Source organism: Monodelphis domestica, chromosome 1 (genome assembly GCF_027887165.1).
Source record: "Monodelphis domestica isolate mMonDom1 chromosome 1, mMonDom1.pri, whole genome shotgun sequence".
NCBI classification, from domain to species: Eukaryota; Metazoa; Chordata; class Mammalia; order Didelphimorphia; family Didelphidae; genus Monodelphis; species Monodelphis domestica.
In genome coordinates, this window is record NC_077227.1 from 678,580,678 (window position 1) to 678,601,624 (window position 20,947).

General features: G+C 37.8%; 1 protein-coding gene across 2 annotated transcripts in view; it reads right to left on the reverse strand.

The window, feature by feature from the left end:
* Positions 1-20,947, reverse strand: part of ADAMTS18 (ADAM metallopeptidase with thrombospondin type 1 motif 18) — a 205,783-nt gene that overhangs the window by 51,130 nt on the left and 133,706 nt on the right. For both annotated transcript variants that reach the window (XM_007477046.3, XM_056796391.1), the window contains exons 12-15: positions 15,240-15,412; positions 5,294-5,424; positions 4,836-4,959; positions 1,758-2,002 (exon numbers count right to left, since the gene is read on the reverse strand). In XM_007477046.3, the coding sequence (XP_007477108.3) occupies positions 1,758-2,002; positions 4,836-4,959; positions 5,294-5,424; positions 15,240-15,412 (673 nt within the window). The remainder of the gene's footprint in view (positions 1-1,757; positions 2,003-4,835; positions 4,960-5,293; positions 5,425-15,239; positions 15,413-20,947) is intronic.

Here is a 20,947-nt window from a genome sequence, read left to right on the forward strand (position 1 = left end):
AATGGGATTCTTTGTGGATCATAGTAATCAGGATTTTGATTGGGTGGTAGATATGAATTGCATGAATCTCAAAGGAGGAGAGATTGTTGAATGATGGAGATAGGGGAAGAGTCTGAAAGTGGCAATGGGGAGCAAGAAGCATTCCAATTCCTCCACCTCAACCAGTGAAGATGCAGTCAGTACTAGAAAGGCTGCCTGATTCATAGCACATGGTCAATAAATGTTTACTGACTAAGGACAATTTGATTTTGTCAAGAAGACATGATAGAAAATTTTGATTGCTTCTTCATGACCTTACATCAACATCTCCCTGGCTCTATCACAAGGAGCATAAAAAGGCACTAGAAGATACTATGACACAAGCTGGAGTGGTCTTTGAACATAGAACATAGGATATATGAGCTGGAAAGGACCTTAGAGCAAAGTATGGTGAATTTCAGAGCAGGAAGGGCCCTTAAAACAGAACAGATCATGTCAGAGCAAAAAGGGACTTCATAGCATAGGAAAGATAATAGAGCTAGAAGAGCCTTTAGAAAATAGAACAGAACATATTAGAACTGAAAAATATCTTAGAATGTAGAACAGAAAAAGTCAAGGTTAGTAGGGACCTTAGAAACAAGTAAAACTAAGAAGGGGTTTTTAGGATATAGAAGAATGAATGCCGTAGTTGAAAGAACTTTCAAAACACAGAACACAGAATGGAAAGGCCATTAGAATAAAGAATTATTACAGCTTAGAAGGGGCCTGAGAGATCATTTAGTTCAAGTCACACAGCCAATCTTCCATAATGTAAGAGGCGTAAGAATGGTAGCCTGGTTCAACAGAAAGCATACTAGTTTTGGAGTAAAAGGATCTGTATTCAAATCTCAATTTTTTTCACTTACCACCTATATGATATTGAATATGTTGTTTTAATTCTCTTTGCCTTAGATTCCTTATCTAAAAATGAGTGTTTGGATTAGATCATTTTTAAGTTCCCATCAAAGTTGAAATCCATGATTCCTATAACTCTAAATTCATCTTTATCAAGAGCCAGGCCTCTAGATTCCTAGTTCAGCGCTCTTTCCCCTCAGGGCATCCTATGGTGTCTTCTATACTGAACACTTACCTAAGAAGGATACACACCTGAGACCCTATCTAAGTGGTAGAGATACACATTCATCAGAAACTTTCTGAAGAATGGCCCAAGGATAGATGATGTTACTCTCAACAGTGAGGTATTATGAGGAAGAACTGATATAGCTGCATGAAAGTCACAAAGAACATTGTAAGAGCCACTCATCATCTTATTATCTCTCTTTCAAATAATGGAATCCTCATCCATAAATAATGGCATTTTATTTGATGCAATCTATTGTCTTTAATAGAAAGTAATCTAAACTCCAGATGGAATAATGGGAAGCTTTATCAATCCTGAAGAGAATCATATCCCAGTGAGCTTTTTCACCCAGTCTTTAATCCATCTAGAAGCCATGGTATAAAATGATAGCCATCAAGGCTGATTTTTTTTTAAACCCTTACCTTCTATCTTGGCATCATTACTGTGTATTGGTTCCAAGGCAGAAGAGTGGTAAGGGCTAGGCAATGGGGATCAAGTGACTTGCCCAGGGTCACACAGCTGGGAAATGTCTGAGGCCAGATTTGTACCTATTACCTCCCATCTCTAAACAAGACTCTCAATCCACTGAGCCACCCAGCTGCCCCCAAGGCTGATTTTTTAACAAACATGAAAATTATAATTAAAAGAAGAAGCTTACTTCAAAGACCAGTGTCTCATTTGTGGGTCCTGCTGCATACAGACGTTCAGGGTGGTTCAGAGGACGTTGGTAGTCAAACACAGTTCCAGCAAATTGGAACTCCCCTGGCCAATCAATAGTCCAATCTCCTGTGAGATAATATTTTTTATTCAGATTGCAAACTGCAAGATAACTGGTAGATATATGTAACTCCTGTATTTCAATACTGCGTGCTCCCACTGGAATGGTTACAACTGGATAATATTCTAAAAGAAAGAAATTAAAAAATTTTTTGTTGTTTTCTGTTGTTGTGGTAATACAAAACAACACTTACTCTTTTCTATTCAGTATTTTGAAGGTTAATATTCAATGACAGCTATGCATTGTTGTTTAAAAATCATGTAAATGATTTCATTTGAGTCTCACAACAAACCTGTAAGACAGAAGGATGGGTGTTATCATTTCCATATTGCAGATGAGGAAACTAAGACTCAAAAGGACTTGATTAAGGTCACATCAGTAAATCAAAATCATAGAATCATAGACTCAGAATTCAGAGAGACCTCCAAGAACTTCTAGTTCATTCCCTCTACATCTCTGACAAGCAGTCATTTAGCTTTCAGTTGAAGTTCTCCAAGGATAAGGAACCCAGTTCCTACTAAGGCAAACCATGTCACCTTTGGAAATCTCTAATGCTTTTCTTCATATTGAACTTAAATCATTGAAACTTTCCTCAGTGGCTCATAACTCTTCCTTCTGCCACTGATACCATTACAATCAATTTAACATTTATTGAAAGTCCCCTAGATACAAGACACTGAGCAGGTTCTACTGATGTAAAAACAGAAATGAAACAGTCTTTGTTCTGAGGGAGTTTGCATTCTAATAGGATGAATGTCAAGCAGAACAACCTAAATCCTCTTTCATATGAGAGCCCTTCAAATACTTTAAGACACAAATCATGTGCTTCCCTCCCCACTGCTTCCCTGCACATGCACATGCGTGCACACACACACACACACACACACACACATACACACACACACCCCCTTCAGACCTTTAAGCTAAGTACCACTATTCCTATAAACTGATCTTCATATGGCAAAGCTTTCATTCTTCCTCTTCATCCTATTTGCTATACCAGCTTAATCTCCTCAAATGTAGAGCCCAGAAATATCTCAAGTATCTCAAGGAACAGGGGACAGAGAGAGAGAGAGAGAGAGAGAGAGAGAGAGAGAGAGAACAAGGATCACCTCCTTCATTCTATTAATGCAGCCTATTATTAAGTTAGCTTTTGGGCTTCAATATCACACTACTGACTAATCCCAGATCTGTTTGCAGAAGAGCTGTTATCTAGCTTACGTTACACTTGCACAGCTGGTTTTTAGTCTTTAAGAGGGAAAGGAAGCCAGGTACACTAGAAAGAATCAGAGAACCTGTATTCAAATTCCACCTTGATCTTGTATTACCTATGTGACCTTGGACATGTCATTTTACCTTTCTTAAATTGTTTGGTTTTTTGTTGTTTTATAAACCCTTACCTTTTTTTCAGAATCAATAATGAGTATTGGTTCTAAGAAGAATAGTAAGAGCTAGACAATTGGGGTTTAGTGACTTGAACCCAGGTCCTCCTGATTCCAGGCCTGATTCTATCCACTGAGCCACCTAGCTACCCCAACTAGGTAGCTCCTAAAGCTTCTTCTAGTGATAAATCTTTGCTCTCTGTGACTGTACACTTCCATTACTTCTATTCAATTAAATCTCATTAGGTTCTAAACTGTCATTCTCCCAAGAAATCAAGTCAATAAGAATTTATGTTTGGTCTACTATGTGCCAGGCACCATGCCAAGCACGGGCATCACTAAGAAGGGAAAAATGCAATCCTGCTCTCAAGAAGCTCATATTCTAAAGGGGAAGACAATGAGCAAATAACTATATACATATATTCAAGATAAATTGGAGATAATCAACAAGAGGAAGGTAATAGCATTAAGAAGGTCTGAGAAGGCTTTCCTACAGAAGATGAGATTTTAGCTCAGACTTGAAGGAAGTCAGGAGACAGAGATGAGGAAGGAGAAAATTCCAGGCATGGGACACAGCCAGGGACCATGCTTGCAGTCAAGTAGATTGAGTGTTTTGAGTGAAGAATGCACCATGGACGTCAATGTCACTGGATCCCAGAATACATGGAGGAGTAAGGTATATGAAGATTGAAAAGAGAGGAAGGAGCCAGGTTATGAAAGGCTTTAAAGATCCAAGAGAGGGTTTTATATTTGATCCTGAGGATTACTGGAAGCCAACAGAGTAGTGGGGTGACATGGTCAGACCTTTGCTTTAAGGAGACCAGTTTGACAGCTAAGTGAAGTTAGTATGAGATGCAGAGAGACCTGAGACAGGTGAGCTCAACACCAGGCTATTATAATAGGTCAGTCAAGAAAAGATGAGAGTCTGAACCTCTCGAGTGAGGAACACACTAGGGAGGTCAACATCACTGGACCCCATGGAGAAGGAGGAAGGTGTAATAAGATTGAAAAGGTAAGAAGAAGCCAGAGTGGTGGCCTGCCAGGCTAAGCTGTCAAGATCTTTTTAAGATCCTGAAAATGTCACAGTTTACTATTCCTCCCAGATTTTTATGTCATGGACACATTTTTTAAAACGTGTTTACACCAAATCTAAGAGATTTTCTCCACTAAACTCCAATGAATCTATTTCCTGTCCACTTCATTCATCATAATATATTAAATAAATCAATAAATAGTCAACAATTTCATTTTCTGAAGTGATAGTTACTAGTTCTCTTCCAAGTGAGCAACAGGATAAATAAAAATGCATTATACCTGATTAATGCTGACATTTGGGCTGCCAGATTTCCTTCAAGCACTGAAGAACTAGAATCTACAGTGTAATGATCTCTCCCACCTCTTATAGTCTATGTTCTCTTTTCTAAGGGTCCTTCCAACTCTGATATTCTATGACCCACCATTATTCCTTCTAAGTCACAAGCTTCCAAAATCCTACTCATCAACTTGTACCATAGGCTAGCAAAGGATCTCAATTTGTTTACCCACAAGAAAACCAGACACATGGCCAACCACTTACCGTTTGCTTTGTGCTGGTCAAGGTATAGGCCTTTATAAAACTTGCATGTTGAATTATCTCCTTTGCAAACACCGCAAGCATCCAAAGTTGCTTGGGAGCCCAGCTTATGATCACATCCTACCGGCTATAATAAAAAGCCAAAATAAGATAAAATCAAAGCCAAGGAAATGAGGTGTTTTACAAATATATTTTGATGTTAAATTCATAATGATGATGATTATAATTGCCACATGTAGTGCTTTCTGGTCATAATGTATGTGTTCCTAATCTGATTTGTTCCTTACAAAAAGAGCTCTGAGAGGTAGGTAGGACAAGCATTATTATCTGAATTTTAAACATTAGGAAACCAAGGCTCAGAAACTGGAAATGGATTGAACAAAGATTTCTAAACCCCAGATTTGAGAAATGAGGATATACACACACTCCTGTGCACTTCAGACAAGTAAATGGTCTCTCACCTCACAAATGCCATCAATGCAAACATCATTTTTGTTTGGAGAACAAGAAGTGCCATCTTTCACCTTGGAAGACATTGCGAAGAAAAATTCAAAATTTTCAGCCTTGCAGTAAAGCTTGCATCTATCCTTCTCTAAAAACAAACAGATGGAGAGAGAACAGTTAAGCACAAACACTATGGGCTTAACATGTAAGTCATCACATCATCTGAGCCATTCAGAATGCTCAAAGTATTGTTCACAAATGCTTCCTTGAAAGAGTTTGTCAATTTAATAACCCATCTATGTACCATCATGTAGCACTTTAAAGTTTATAAAGCACTTTAATCAAGGTACTAATTTGATCTCACAATGCTGTGAGGTAGGTGTTATTATTAACTTCATTTTACAGATGAGGAAGCTGAGGCTGAGAGAAAAGTCAGTTGACTTGCTCAGGATTTCACTATGCAAAGGAAATATCTGAATCAGAATTTGAACTCAGGTCTGCTCTTACTCCAAGTTTCAGACACTCTATCCACCATATCTTCTTGCTACTTATATAAAATTTCAGGATGTGAAGAGTAATTCAAAAATAAAAAATAAAAGTATAGCATGGGTAGAGAGTGTAGAATGGAAAGCTAACCCCTCACAAGGTCACACATAGATCCACAGATCCATAGATCTCTGCTTATTTCCAATCCACTCTCATAGAAATCTTCGGGAGCCATTTTCTGGCCATGACTAAATCTAAAGGTGGGATTATGTGATCATGATGTAATAATTAAAATGGATTTGACAAGTATAAAAATTTTAAAAATAGTTGTGGTCGCTCATTATAAAAACTAACTCTTAAGTCACAAGGCTGTTAGCAGCTTTAGTAGCTTTATTACAGCAAGCTAGAGATAGTAAAGGGGGAAATGTAGGAAGGAAGTAGAAAATATTGCCTAGCTAAATACCCTAAAATTGCCAATCCTAAGAAATTCAGCTCAACTCCAACAAAGGCTCCCTCAGGTGCTAATCTCCAACCAGAAGAGCAGGAGAGTCTCAGCCTCCAGATTCCAATCTCTAGGTGGAAGTCTGCGAGAGTCTCTTCAGCCCCAGTTACCAAATCAGAATGAATGAAATCTCAGACTTCTGGTCTCCTCTTTTATAAGCCCTTTTCTTCACATAACTTCATCAAGAACCAATCATAATTCCTTAATTTGCCTGGTACTGCCCAGGGGGGCAGTGCCTGTGGATCAATTTCCTGTCTTATTGGTTTCCACTTCCTTTCTCTGAGGGTGTCTCTATCCTTACACATCTCTATGAAAAGGAACCTCCAGGTCCCTGATTAATTAAATTAAAACAAAGGGAGGAGAAATCAAAGTCCCTGATTAAGGTAAGATAAAAAAATTCCATTTCACAATATGAAGTCTTCTAATTGACTGTTGAGCAAGAGTTGCTGACTTGCAACTACTAAATATTCATACAAAAGGAATAATCCTCCAATCTCTCACTCTTTCATTTGTGGCTCCAAGGAGGTAAGATTATTTTTTAAACTGCTTGGGGTGGGGAGAAGAGTAGATATAAGCAATGAAGCTATGAGAACATGGTCATAGCCATTGTCTCTATTGTTTGCTCTTTCCTGATGGTAGGAAATGACTATTCCAAGATATTCCAGACTTCAGCATTGTGAGTTCAGGAGATCCAGAGGTTTCATCAGAGGTCCCACTAGTCACCAAAGGTGGCAGTGGTGGTCACCAGAAGAGTAGTGGCCAAGAGATGTGGAAATGGCCACAGTAAGGTGAGAGACAGACACTTGAGGATAGAGGATAGTTTCAGGGAATGACATGCCCTCTCACCCCCAAGCTAGAAAGAAGTGGCAACTAGGAACTCTCAAAAGGTACCAGCCCTCATTTGCTGAGGCCTCTATAAATGAAAAGAAAAAGGATGGCAAGGCACATAGTAAGCTTAGCACTTACAATAGACACTCTTTCATTCATTCTTTTAAGAAGTTAACATGTCTAATGTTGATTTTAGGAGGGTACAAGATTTGGTAACAACGGGCGAGGCAAAGATGATTAGTCCTCAGAAAACTTCAGCAAAGGAACAATCATCATTTTGAAAAGTTATTTTATTGATACTTTAATATATATGTCACTGTTACTTCTCAATGACTCTACAGACCCCAATATAACCATCTTTTATTAAAAAAACATAGAGTTAAGCAAAAACAAAACAATTAGTCATGTCTCCCAAGGTATACCTCTAGTTCATAATATTCTGTTCCTCATTCCATTGTGTCTCCTTCTTATGTCCTTTTATATTGCTATGATCTTTGCCAGAATTACTATCTAACTTCTGCTTACTTTGCTCTATATCAGTTCATGCAAGTCTTTTCACATTTTTCAGAATTCATCATAATTGTCATTTTTATGATCAAACAATAAACTTTTATCAAATGCCTATTACATGCCACAGAATTTGCTGAAATAGTATTTATATGCTTGAATTAAAATCTGACCTAGTTATGTGACCTTGGGCAGGTCACAGTTTCCTCCACTGTAAAATGGTGATGATGATGATGATAATAATAATAACAATAATAATAACAATAGCATCTACCTTGCAGGGTACTTGTGAGGACCAAATTATTATTTGATATTTATTAGTTATTACTCTGTCATAGGTCCTTCCTCCTGCAAGTTATTCAACTTTCCTCCTCCACCCTGTTCCCTTATAACGTGTCATAGCTGTTGTCTTTTATAACTCTTCAGATCTCTTGATCTTAAAACGTGAAATTCTATAATAGGGGCACAGCAAATTCCAAAGCAAATAGCACTCTTTGATAGTTCCAAAACTAGGGAAAGGGAATGAATTATCTAATAAGCTGGTCTCCCTCATCACGGCAAACCCCTTTTTAAAGTTCAAAATAATTTTTGACTGTCATTCAATGATCTCTATAATTTGGTACCAGCCTACTCTTCTAGCCTTATCTCCTGTGACTCTACTACACATATTAGACATACTCCAGCAAAATTGGGTAATTCTTTCCAATGATCACATCCCCACACCTTAGCATTAATTCTCATTTTTCTCTGTTTCTCAAATATTCTTCCTCCCTTTCTTTTTTGGCTTATGAGTTGCCATTCTTTAATATTTGAACAAACGAAACATCTTCAAGAAGGTCCTCTTTGATCCCCTGGTGAGTAACAACTTGAGTAACAACTCAAACCTGATGCAGTAGTCTCCCCTTCTAATGTATTTGACATAAAATGTACACCACAGTTATCTGGGTTCATGATTTCTCTTCCTACTAGACTGAGAGACAGAAGTTTCTCTGAGATATGGAAAATTTAATTCCCCCAGGGGTCAAGCAATAGTGCTCTGTACACAGTGGGCACATAATAAATGTTTACTTAAAGGCAAAAACTTGACAATCCCTATTATTGTTCCCATTATCGTTCCAAGATCAAGTAGGGTGCAAGAATCTCCACTTTCTAGAAGTTTGTGCTTAAATAAACAGTCCATGGAAAGTCCATTGAAATACATGTGGCTCAATTACTTCCAGAAACAAAATTGTAAATCCTCTATGTTGCTTTTAAAGTCCTTTACAACCTGGCTCTCTCGTGCCTTTTCAATCTTCTTACACCCTCTACATATTCTGCAACCCAGTGACATGGGCATCCTTGTTCTTCCCCACATAGAACTCTTCATCTCCCAACTCAGAGCATTTTCACTGACTCTCCCCCATGCTCAGAATTCTCTCTATCTTCATGTCTCTTATTCCTGGCTTCCCTGGTTTCTTTCAAGGCTTACCTAAAGCATAACCTTCTGCAAGAAGACTTTTCTAGGTGTTCTTAATCCTAGTGTCTGTATGTATATATCGATATAAATGTGCTTATGGGTATATGTATCTATATATAGGTATACATATGTCTATCTATAAACATACATTTATACCCATATATACATACATATGCATATATATATATATAAACATAGAGATATCTATATATATGAGGGGCAGCAAGGTGGCACCGTGGATAGGATTCTAGGCTTGGAATTGGTAAGATCTGAGTTCAAGTCCAGCCCCAGAGACTTATTAACAGTGTGATCCTGGGCAAGTCACCTAACTCTGTTTGCCTCAGGTCCTCATCTATAAAATAGGCTAGAGAAGGAAATAGCAAACCACTCTAGTATCTTTGCCAAGAAAATCCCAAATGGGGTCACAAAGAGTTGGACATGACCAAAATAAATTTTATGTATATGTGTGTATGTATACTTATATATGCATATATGCCTTGTTATATATATATATTTAAATCTATTTATTTTACCTATGTCTAAATGTCTATACTTCAAGACCATGAATTATAAACAAGTGGCAAGGATATGGAAACTAAAGGGGTACCCAAACATTGTAGAAAAGCTAAACAAATGATCATCTATTACTATAATCAAATACTATTATGTTGTAAGAGATAATAAGTGGCAGTTTAAAAGAAACTTGGGAAGACTTGTACAAACTGATGCAGAGTGAAGTGAACATAACCAGAAGAACAATTTATATTATCATGACAACACTGTTAAAATGAAAAATGTTAGAAGACTTTCTCTGATCAATACAATGACCAACCATGTTTCCAGAGGATGAATGTGGAAGAATGCTACATAATTCTTGAGGTAGAGAACATGAACTAAATATGAAAAATGAGACACACATTTTTAGGCATGGTCAATATAGAAATTTATTTTGTATAATATTTGTTACAAGGATTTTTTTTCTTTCAGTCTAGCCCTAGTCTGTATGCAGAATACTGTACCAGGAGGTGCCTATAGAATTACTAGAGCAGCAGAAGATAAACTTCCCCATTCCCAAAAACCTTTTCATCTGGGAAGAAGTACAGAAAGGAAATGAGGGTTTCCCCATGAAAAAAGAGACTAGTGGGAAATAATCCAAAAGGCAGAGAGTATAATCTATGTTGAAGAGATGAGGAAATGCTAGAGTGCAGTCATCTGGAGTAAAAAGAACAAGGGCCTGGGGAACAAAGTTGGGGTAGCATGGTTTCCAGCTCAGCTATTAGCTAAATTGCCTTGGCTTTGGACAAGTCATCTCACCTCTATAAGCCTCAGTTTCTTCACCTGTAAAATGAAGGAATAGACTAGACTGAACCAGTGGAAACAAATGGATCCCTACAGGTTGCATATTGAGTTAGAAAACCATAAATAAATCTTTTTTGGGTTGTATTGTATTTTGTTAGATACTTCCCAATTACATTTTAATCTAGTTGGGCAGCATTGAGGACCGAGTTTTACTGGAAGTGAGTTTGGCTCTGACTACCTGACCTCTGAATCTATGACCTATTGATTCTATAAAGTTATGATTATTGAATAGGATGAAGAGCCAACTGACACTAATTAGAGCTAAGAATCAAGACTAGTGGGTAAATGAGTGAGTGGGTAAGGGCTTAAATTATAAGGAATATAGAGATTTTATCTTGATATACTGATAAATGTCTTAACCAACAGAGTCTCGACTTTTGGGGGTAGAGCCAAGATGGAAGAGTGAACCAGAGTTGCTTGTGTCACCACAAGAATCCTCTCTGACCAAGATTAAAATATCACCAAAAAACAAATTCAGGAGTGAAAGAACCAACATGGAGACAGAGTGAAACAACTTTCAGGAAAAGAAACCCAAAAGGTAGGCAGAGATCATCTGGGGAACTAGGATGAGAGGAAAGCAGAGCCAGCAAAAGGCTGTAGCAAGGAGAGAAGAGCAAGCTAAGAGCAAGCCCTCTCCCAACACCCCACCCCACATCTGCTATCTCAGGTTTGGAACTCAAGTTCAAACTAACATTCAGACTCTGAGATCTTGCCTGGGCAAATAGTGGTACAAGCCAACCCATACCCTTTGAAATTTTAAACCTGTGGAGAAGTCTGGAGTCAAGACAAGCTGGGCTGAGGTGGACTGATCCATATGGGCCCAGAGTGGTCAGGATTTCCAGTCTGGGCTTGGGATAAAGAAAGTACACAATTTGAGGTGGCTGATAATACTTATCTTTTTGCCTAAAGCTCAGGACAGAGCTCCAAGACAGGTCAGTCAATGGTGTTCCTGATTGGATCAAGTACACAGCAAGACCAAAAACTCGAGCCAAAGCCTGGAGCTAGAATTTGATCTGACCAAGAGCAGAGTGAGATTGAAAACTTACACCTAAACCTGAGGCAAGTATTTAAGCCATCAACATCTCAAGGGTCAATTGAATCAGTAGAGGTATGGGGCTCCCAGAGCTCTCAGCCCTCAGACCCAGAAAATAAGCTGAGAATAACATCAAGCAAAGACTGAAGTTTAAGAGGGTACCCCAACTTCCTAAAAAAAACGGAGCTTGCCTATAATTATATAGGGAAATGAGCAAACAACAAAAAAAGCACCTAACTCTAAAGAATTTTTATGGAGACAAAGAGCAAAGTACAGACACTGAAAGGGACAATGAAAGCAAAGGAAACACATGCAAAGTCCAAAAGAAAAATATGGATTTAACACAAATTCTTGAAAAGTTCAAAAAGACTCCAAAAACCAATTAAGAGAGGAAGAAGAAAAGTGGGGAAGAAAAATGAGAGTGATGCAAGAAGAAAGGAAAGTAATGCAAGAAGAAATGAAAGGGATGCAATAAAAAATGGGCCAAATGAAAAAGGAAACAAACAGAGCTCTCCAAAACTGGAATGATTTTCCTAAGGATATGGTGGTGAATTTCCATCATTGAAGGTCTTCAAGTCAAGGCCAAATGACCACTTGTCAGAGATACTGTAGAGGAGATTTTTATGGGAGCCAGGGGGAGTTAGATCTCTGAGATGAGCTTTCTAATCCTTTACAATGCTCTGACACTAATTACAAACTCAGAGGTCACTATCTTTTATTCCAAAGACTCTCAAATGGCTAAAAGACCTTATAGATTCTGTGCCCCAATTAATCCCTACTTTCATGACAAGCCTCACCAGACAGCAGGGTTTGTAATTAAATATAGATAGAATATATATGTGGCTATCCATGTGATGTGATTTCAGAGAAGTTGACAATTTCCTAAGCTTCAATCACCTCCAAGTCTTCTTAACTAGTTGGATGATGCTTCACATTCTATAGTTAAGGATAGGTTGCTCTGGCTAAAGATTTTGCTCTTTGTTCATCTGTAACCCCTTTTCCACCACCAATAATGGAAGCATCTTAAGTAAGAGTGTAAGGGAGTTAATAGATATTTTCAAGAGGGAGAGGTAAAGGGTACATTCTAGTGGCTTTTTGATTGGGGGTGGTTTTCATGGAAAGAGAATAAGCATTGGGGGGAAGAGAATGAACTTGAGAGCACTAGGCTTTGAGAGTGGCAAGAGCAACACAGGACAGTAGAGAAGGATTAGGAAAGAGAAGTTGAGTAATGAAGATAAATTCTATCATATTCACAAATTTTTCTTTCAGCCAAAATGAACAAAAATAATGTCATGACCATCTACCATCATGGGAGCATAGGTTTAAGACTGGAAGGAGTCTTAGAAGTTGTCTAGTCCAAATTTCACATTTTAAAGAAATGTGAAAATTTTTTTTTAAATTTTAAGAAAAGAAATTTTAAAGGCTCAGAGACCTTACATGATTTGCACAGGGTCAAAAAGCTATTGTTGTGGGTAGGACTTGAACAAATATTTTCCTGACCTCTAGACCAGCACCTTACCTACCATACTACACTGTACCTTACTACTTCTTTTGCTCTTTCCATTCCCATTGTTAGAATTATGTACCTACTGATTTCCTTGTTCTGCTTACTTAACTCTTCATCATTTCATATGTCTTTCCATACTTTAGTTAGTTCTTTATATTTGTGAATCCTTATGATGCAGCAATATTCTACTACATCCATATACCATGATTTATCTATTCTCCAATCAGTGGACATCTACTTTATTTGCAGTTCTTTGCTACCACAAAAATTCTTCTGTGAATATTATGATATATGTATCTTTGAGCTCTTTGGGAGCAATGGATCTGGGTCAAAGAAAATAGATACTTTACTTCTTTAGCATGATTCCAAATTGTTTTCCTGAAAAAATGGACCATTCCACAACTCAACCAACAATTTATTAATACATCTATCTTGTTAAAACCCCTCCAACATTGACTCTTCCTATCTTTTGTCATCTTTGATATTTTGCTAGGTGTGAAGTGCAAACCCAGAATTGTTTGGATTTGCTATTTTCTTTTGCTACTAGTAATTTTAAGAAGTTGTTCATATAGTTGATAATGATTCAATTCTTCTTTTGGAAAGAATTTATATCCTTTGACTTCTCATCCATTGAGGAATGGTTCTTAGTCTTATGTATTTGTATAAATTCTTCATGTTATCTCTCATATAGAACTGATCATAAGTCTAGAATGATAGACTTCAGAGGTTTCCTGGTTCACTCCCATCCATTTTATAAGTGGGAAAACTGAGGCCTATAGAGGTAAACTAGCTTGCCTTATAGCACACAAGTCCAGTCATTTCTCTTATATTATGCTGCCTTGTGAGTATCCATAGAGATGAAATCATGACTCCATTGAAGTCTTAAAGAATGATCAATCTTCTGACATATACTTTGTTGAGAATGCTGCAGTCACTAGGCATATAGAGTTCCAAGAGATATTCTGCTTGGATAATCCATACTAATTTATAATTAACATTCTCAGGAGACTAGTTAGCAGAAATGTCAATAGTAAATTTAGACACAAGGAAATTCCAGAGGAAATTGTGGTTTACTGCTATAGGACTTGAGGGGCATCTTATCAGAAAGAAATGTAGAAAAGTAAATAAAATCATATGGAAAGGGTGGGCAGCAAAGTCTAAAAGTGTAAGAGGTAACTGAATATATTTACCAAGTCAAATGCAGTGATTTCTTCTACTTTACTTAACCACAGCTAATATTCAGAGTCTTTTACATGCTACCCATAGAAATATTTCATGATAACTCCCCAAAAGGAATTTTAAATGTTTGTGGATGTGTCCACAGTTGGTAGTGCAAAGGGCAGTCAAACCCCATCACAGTGCATAACAGAAAGAGAGGTGACATCTATGGGGAATTCCATTTAGTGGGTGGGGGATGGTGATGGTGGTAATGAAACACCAGAAGAGCTTCTGCACCAGGGAGGTGTCTTGTGGTTTCAAAACTGTCCATTTTTAATATTCTGGAGTCAGAGAACCAACTAAATCAATCTGGTTGGAATTAAGAGTGAGAAATGATCTCTGATGGTGTGCTGAAGACCGTAAACCACATGCATGAGTTCCTGTTACTCTCTGGGGAATCAGTAGTCTCAGTTGGACCTCTAAAGCTTTGTTCATAGAATCAGAGAAGTTAAAAGAGATCTTAGAAATCATCTAGTGAAGGTGGCTTGACCCCATGGGGAGTTATGGATAGATTTCGGGGTTCTGTGAACTTAGATGGGAAAAAAATCACGAATTTATTTTCACTAACTTCTAATGGAAATGTAGCCTTCCCTTCAATTATGAATATAGGCAACAGACCACTGTTCTGAAAAAGGGTCAACAGGCTTCACTAGAATGTCAAGTGTTCATGACATAAGAAGGCTAAGAACTTCTGATCTAGTATAACATTCTCACTCAACATATGAAGAAACTGAAGTACAAAATGGGAAATGCCTGTTCCAGCAAAGGGAAGAAACTTGACCAAAGCCCCACAGGTATTATTACCAAGCCAGAGTCCAGATCCAAACCTAGATTGTTTGCCTCTAAATTCAGTGTCCTTTCCATCAAGTGGGCGCCTGGAGAACCTGTCAGGAGCACTAGTTCACAAGCTGGGGAATCATCTCCCCTGGGAAAATGTCATAAAACAACAGTCCATCAGGCTTAGCTATCCCCCGAATACTAGAAGCACCCTTACTGAGGCATTCACAGATTCATATGGCAGTAACCAAAGCAAAGGAGTCCAGTTTCTGCTATTAAAATCCAATTACCTTCCACTTTGGTATAGGGTTTCCACTTGTAGTACCATCCTCGGAAAGGCTTACTGTTATACTCAGCACACTGCTGGGAACGGAAGTCCATACTATTGGTTTGACAAGGGTGAACGTTGCACAGCTGATACAGGCGACTAGACCCTGAACAGAATTTGCCACCATGTTGTGGTCTAGAAATAAAAGAAAAAAATTAACACTAATGAACCAAATCAAACTAATAATAAATGTATTTCATCAATTGCCTCTACAGATGCTCAAATGTAGATGGATTAGACTTGTTTACCCCACCCCCACCCCTACCTTTGCTGAGGGCAGAGAGCAGATTTGTGGTCCATCTAGCTCAGAAGGGAACAATTTGACAGCAGCACTGAGATCAGTGTAGGAGCACAGATTTAAACTCCATACCATTCCTTCAAAAGTTAGGGAGGTCTACAAACCTCCTAACTAATCTCAATATTTATAGGATCATTTAATAGTAGGACAGGAAGGGAGCTCAGAGAATATCTTTTAAAGGTTTTAAAACTGAACTTCAGGCAGGAGAAGGAATTTGTTCAAAATCACACAAAGCAGCAAAACAAGGATTCAAAATAAGGTACTTTGACCCCTCATCCAGAATAGGTCTTTTCCCTGATCTAGCCTCTCTGGTTAAATTCCTTAATCAGCTATTGGGACTCTCAGCAGACTCCTCCCCATTGGCTTCAATTTCCAAACTTCTGCTCCCGGAGATTACCCTCTTTACCGCTCTTATTCCATCAATCCTCCTGTCCAGTTTGACCTCTATTCTCCTTTTACTCAGAATACTCAGAGGATTTAACTTCCAGTTTACATTTCCCAGGAGCTCTTTCAGAAGGCATTTCCTCTTAGCTGCCATCTTAAATCTACCATAAACACAAACCAACATTCTCTCATTCCTCAATCCCTAAGGGAATCTCTTCATCTTGCACTTTGTCCAGGATCAGGGTTTGTTCTTAGCCTCCAAGCTTTTCCCTTGCCTATGTGCTGACCTCCTCCTCCTCCTGATCTCTAGTCATGTGACCTTCTACCTATCCTTCATGTCCCAAATTAATGCTACTTCCTCCATGATACATTTCCAGATTCCTCTAGTTACCAACAATTTTTCTCCCCTTCTCTATTTCTACCTTAGATCTTAAAATAGCATTGTACCTATACCTGTTTGTAAAATTATAGTGATATTTTTGTGTCATTATATACTTTTATGTAGGTCATAAGAGTTCAAGCTGGATGGTACTTTGGAGATTTTCTAATCCATTCCCTTCTTTCAGATTACATAGATAGTAAGTGGCAGAGCTGAGATTCAAACTCAAGTTCTCTGATTCCAAATTCCACTTCTTACCATGGTACCCTATTCCTCCTATTGATGATAGAGGCCTATAGATCTTCACTAATCTTTATATCTTGACCAGCATTGAGCAATCAGTTAGTCAATGAGTATTAAAAGATTCTTCTTCTTCTTCTTGTTCATCCTTCATTTTTGAAGAGGACTAATGATACCAGTGATGCTTTGATGTGCATGTGAGTTGGATTGACATGAGGTCGAGATAACACAAAGAAATCAGTCTCACTTTTAAAAAAAAAATCTTTACCTTCAGACTTAGAATCAATACCATGTATTGGTTCCAAGGCAGAAAAGCAGTAAGGGCTAGGCAATGCAGAATAAGTGACATGCCTAGCTAGTGTCACATAGCTAGGAAGTATCTGGGACCAAATTTGAACTGAAGGTCTCCCATCTCTAGACTGGTTCTCCATCCACTGAGCTACCTAGCTGCCTCTAGGATGTTCCTTTTTGAGGAACATCCAGCAGTAGCCATTTGTTTACCAGATGTTGCTGCTCTAATTTCTCAGTTAACTGAATTCATTCCCTGCTTAGAAGCAGTATTCTAGAGCAGGAAATCCCCCTTGTTAAAAGGATCAATAGATAACTGACATTTGACAAGGAAATCTAACAGACTGTTCTAGAATTGCTGTCTGACATACCTGACTTTTGCATAGATGTAGCCCTATCACCCTAATCATAATTATTCAATGAATCACTGTTGCCTATTAAGTAATACTCTTTTGACTCATCTCATTTGAGGAAGTAGAATGTCCTTAAGCAAGGTACAAGTCTTGGACCTGATGAACTATGATCACTAATCCACCAACTCCTTGATTCTTTTCTAAGCAATCACCCCTACACTGGTTCCCTTCCCTTCCCTTCCCTCTCTTAGTTCTCTCTTTGAAAAAATGGGATTATCCATCTCATACAGTTGTAAAGTAATCACTCTACCAATCTAAAGCCCTATAAAAAAGGGGTAAATATGGGGGCTAGAGATATGGAATATATATGCAGATGTAGTTAGTGTGTTAGTTGTTTTTTTGTTGTTATAAGAAAGGATTAAATGATGTGGCAAATGGGTTAAAGAATAATAACTGTGGTGTAAAAAGCAAACATTTTTTAAAGAAAATATTGAGTTATTATTATAGGAATCACTATAAATAGCCAATTACTATTATTCCTTCCACACATTTTATAGTCCATCTGAACAAGACAACTTTGTCCTTTGTCATAGCCCTGTGGCTATGTCTTTGGCCTCAACTTTTCTCTATACCAGGAATGTCTTTCCTCCTGCTTCACCAGTTGAATTCCTACCGGTCCTTTAAAGCCCAACTCAAACTGTCACCTCCTTCAGGATGCCTTCCCGCCCTCAGACTTTGAATAGTACTTTGCTTATAATCTCTAATATTATTAGTTTTACATATTATATTTGTGTTATATATATACATATATATGTATATATAATATGAACTAACAAACTGTTTGTTAGTTCATATTGGGGCAACCAGGTAACAGAGTGGATAGATAGCCAGGGCAGGAGTCAGAAGGACCTGGGTTCAAATCTGGTCTCAAGTACTTCCTAGTTGTTGACCCTGGGTAAGTCACTTAACCCAATGGCTTAGTTCTTGCTGCTCTTCCATCTTAGAAATGACACTGAGGCAAATGTTAAGGGTTTAAAATTTTTTAAAATAATAATTGCTGGCATTTTTATAGCATTTTAAGGTTTGCAAAGTATTTTACAAATGTTACCTCATTTAATCCTCATAATAACCCTAGGAGATAAATGCTAGCATTTACCCCAATTTTACAGATGAGGAAACTGAGACAGGCAGAGGTTAAGTGATTTTCCCCAAGGTCATACAGCTAGTAAATAAGCCTTTCTTACTCTAGGTCCAGGGTTCTAAGCCTACACTAACTAGCTGCCTAATTATTATATTGTATACTTCTCTGTGTCATATTCTTCTACTTGAACATGGGAATAGGAATCCTGTCTTAATTAAACTTTGTATCTTCCTGATACCAAACACAGCACTCTGTATACAGTGTATACACACCTGTATACAAATAAAGTAGATATTTTAAAAAGAGATGACACAGTAGACAGAGACTGGACCTGGAGCCAGGAAGACCTGGATTCAAATTTGTCCTTAGACATCAGCTGTGTGACCCTTGGCAAAAAAATTTCATCTCTGTGTTGTGCCTCAGTTTCCTCATCTGTAAAATGGAAATAATCAGAGTACCTATCTCCCAAGGTTGTCATGAAGATCAAATGGAATCATCTTTGTAAAATGCAAACCTTAAAGCTATATGTAAATGCTAGCACTTGTTAAAGTTTTTTTTTTTTTTAATTTAACTTTGGCAAAAGCCAATATCAGAACCCTAGAAACTGAAGCTGCAAACAATCAATGACACCACACTGAGCACAGAAAGCTCATATTCTTGAAGGGCATATGCCTTCTGTTCTTAGTATCCTGATGCTCATTAAAAGTGGCTGCATCACTAGGAAATGCACCTGGATTCTAACTTAACTCCATTTGAAAGTGGAGTCACCAGGACAGCTCAGCACTCTGGGCTTGCTTTGCCAGGATTGTGTTTTTAAAACACTCTAAAGCAAAGATGTAAATGTACAACTTCCATCAAGCCAGGTCTGATGCTTGAACATTTCTTCCTTTTAGTGTACAGAGGAAAGCCTTTAGGCATTAGAGGGATCACAGACAAAAGCACTTGAGTGCCTCCTACATTTGAGACCCTATTCTATGTGTTGTTGATATAAAGATGAAAAACAATAGTCCTTGCTTTAGAAAAAAAAAAGTAGAATAATAGCTAATACCTAAGTGACCAGGAGGGTCCTCTTCTATTTACTCTGTATGTTGTCTTCCCCATTAGAATGTAAGCCTCTTGAGGACAGGGATTGTACTTTCACATTTTCCTCCGGTCTCCAGTATTTAGCACTGCGCCTAACTAATGAGGCTCAGAGAGATCAAGAGATAGGTTCTGCCTCAAATTTTCTTTGATCATTTTGGAGCTTCCCTTTGGCTCCATCATACCATACTCTTGTATTATATGAATCTCTGCCCTCACAATTCCACATCTCAGTATCCTTAAATTTCCTTGATGTCAGAAATCGTATCAGTTTTTATCTTTTCATTCCCAATGCTTTGTTCAAAATAGATACTTAATAAATGTTTTTTTAAATATAACTGAATTAGCTGCTGATTGTTGTACTAGCTAAGAGAGAATGTCAGGTTTTGAACCTATGTGACTAGGAAAATGGTAGAGCCTCCAGTAGACATGGAGGTATTAGGGAGAAGGTTATGTTTGGAAGAAAGCTAAGAGGTTCCTTTTTAAACATATTGGATTTGGCTTAAGGTGCTTGCTAGATATTCAAGTGGAAATGCCTGGCAGGGAAATGGAAATCTGAAGCTCAGGGTAGAAATTGAGGGTAGAAATAGGGGTTTGGGAATTGTCTACCTAAATTAATAACTGAAGCTATAGAAATAGATCAGATCACTGAATGAAAAGGTATTCCTGATACTCATAATGGACTATGACTTTAAACAAGTTCCCAGTGAAATAATTTCTGTCTGGAATAATCTTGAAGAATTAACCCATTGTTTTAGAAGAGTACAAGTCAGTGAAATAAAGGAAAATAATGAGCGATAAGAATACCTCCCAAGAGGGTAGCATTTTCTTTTTTTACAACAATTCTAAGAGGTAGAGAAGCCAAAATAGGAGAAATGGCTTTTCCAAAATCATACATAGTCATTAAAAGGAAGGGTTAGCACTTTAATTTTGGTCTTAACTTCAGTTTTAGAGTTCTTTCTACCAAATTTCTCTTGGATAGAATATATAGACTCAGAAGACTTCATTAATGATAAATGTTGATGGGGCAGCTTGGTGGCTCAGTGAATAGAGAGCCAGACATGGAGACAGGAGGTCCCAGGTTAAAATCTGGCATCAGACAGGTTCTAGCTGTGTTACCCTGGGCAAGTCACTTAACTCCCTTTGCCTAGCCCTTACCACTCTTCTGCCTTAGAGCCAACACACAGTATTGTTTCTATGATGGAAAATAAAGGTTTTTTTTTTTTTTTAATGATGAATGTTGAGTCAGTGATGCAATAATCACCTATAAAATTCATAAAGAAAAAATGACTGAACAAACTATAGGCTGTGAATATGATGGGATATAATTGCTCTATGAAAAATGAGGATTATGAGGAATTTAGTCACCTGAGAACTGTTTAAACCAATATAGAACAAAGTAGAAGCAAGGGAACAATAATACACAATGACTTAAATAAAATAAATGGGGAAAAACCCCACTAAAATATATCAGAATTGAGACCACTGGAAAAAAAAATGATATTGA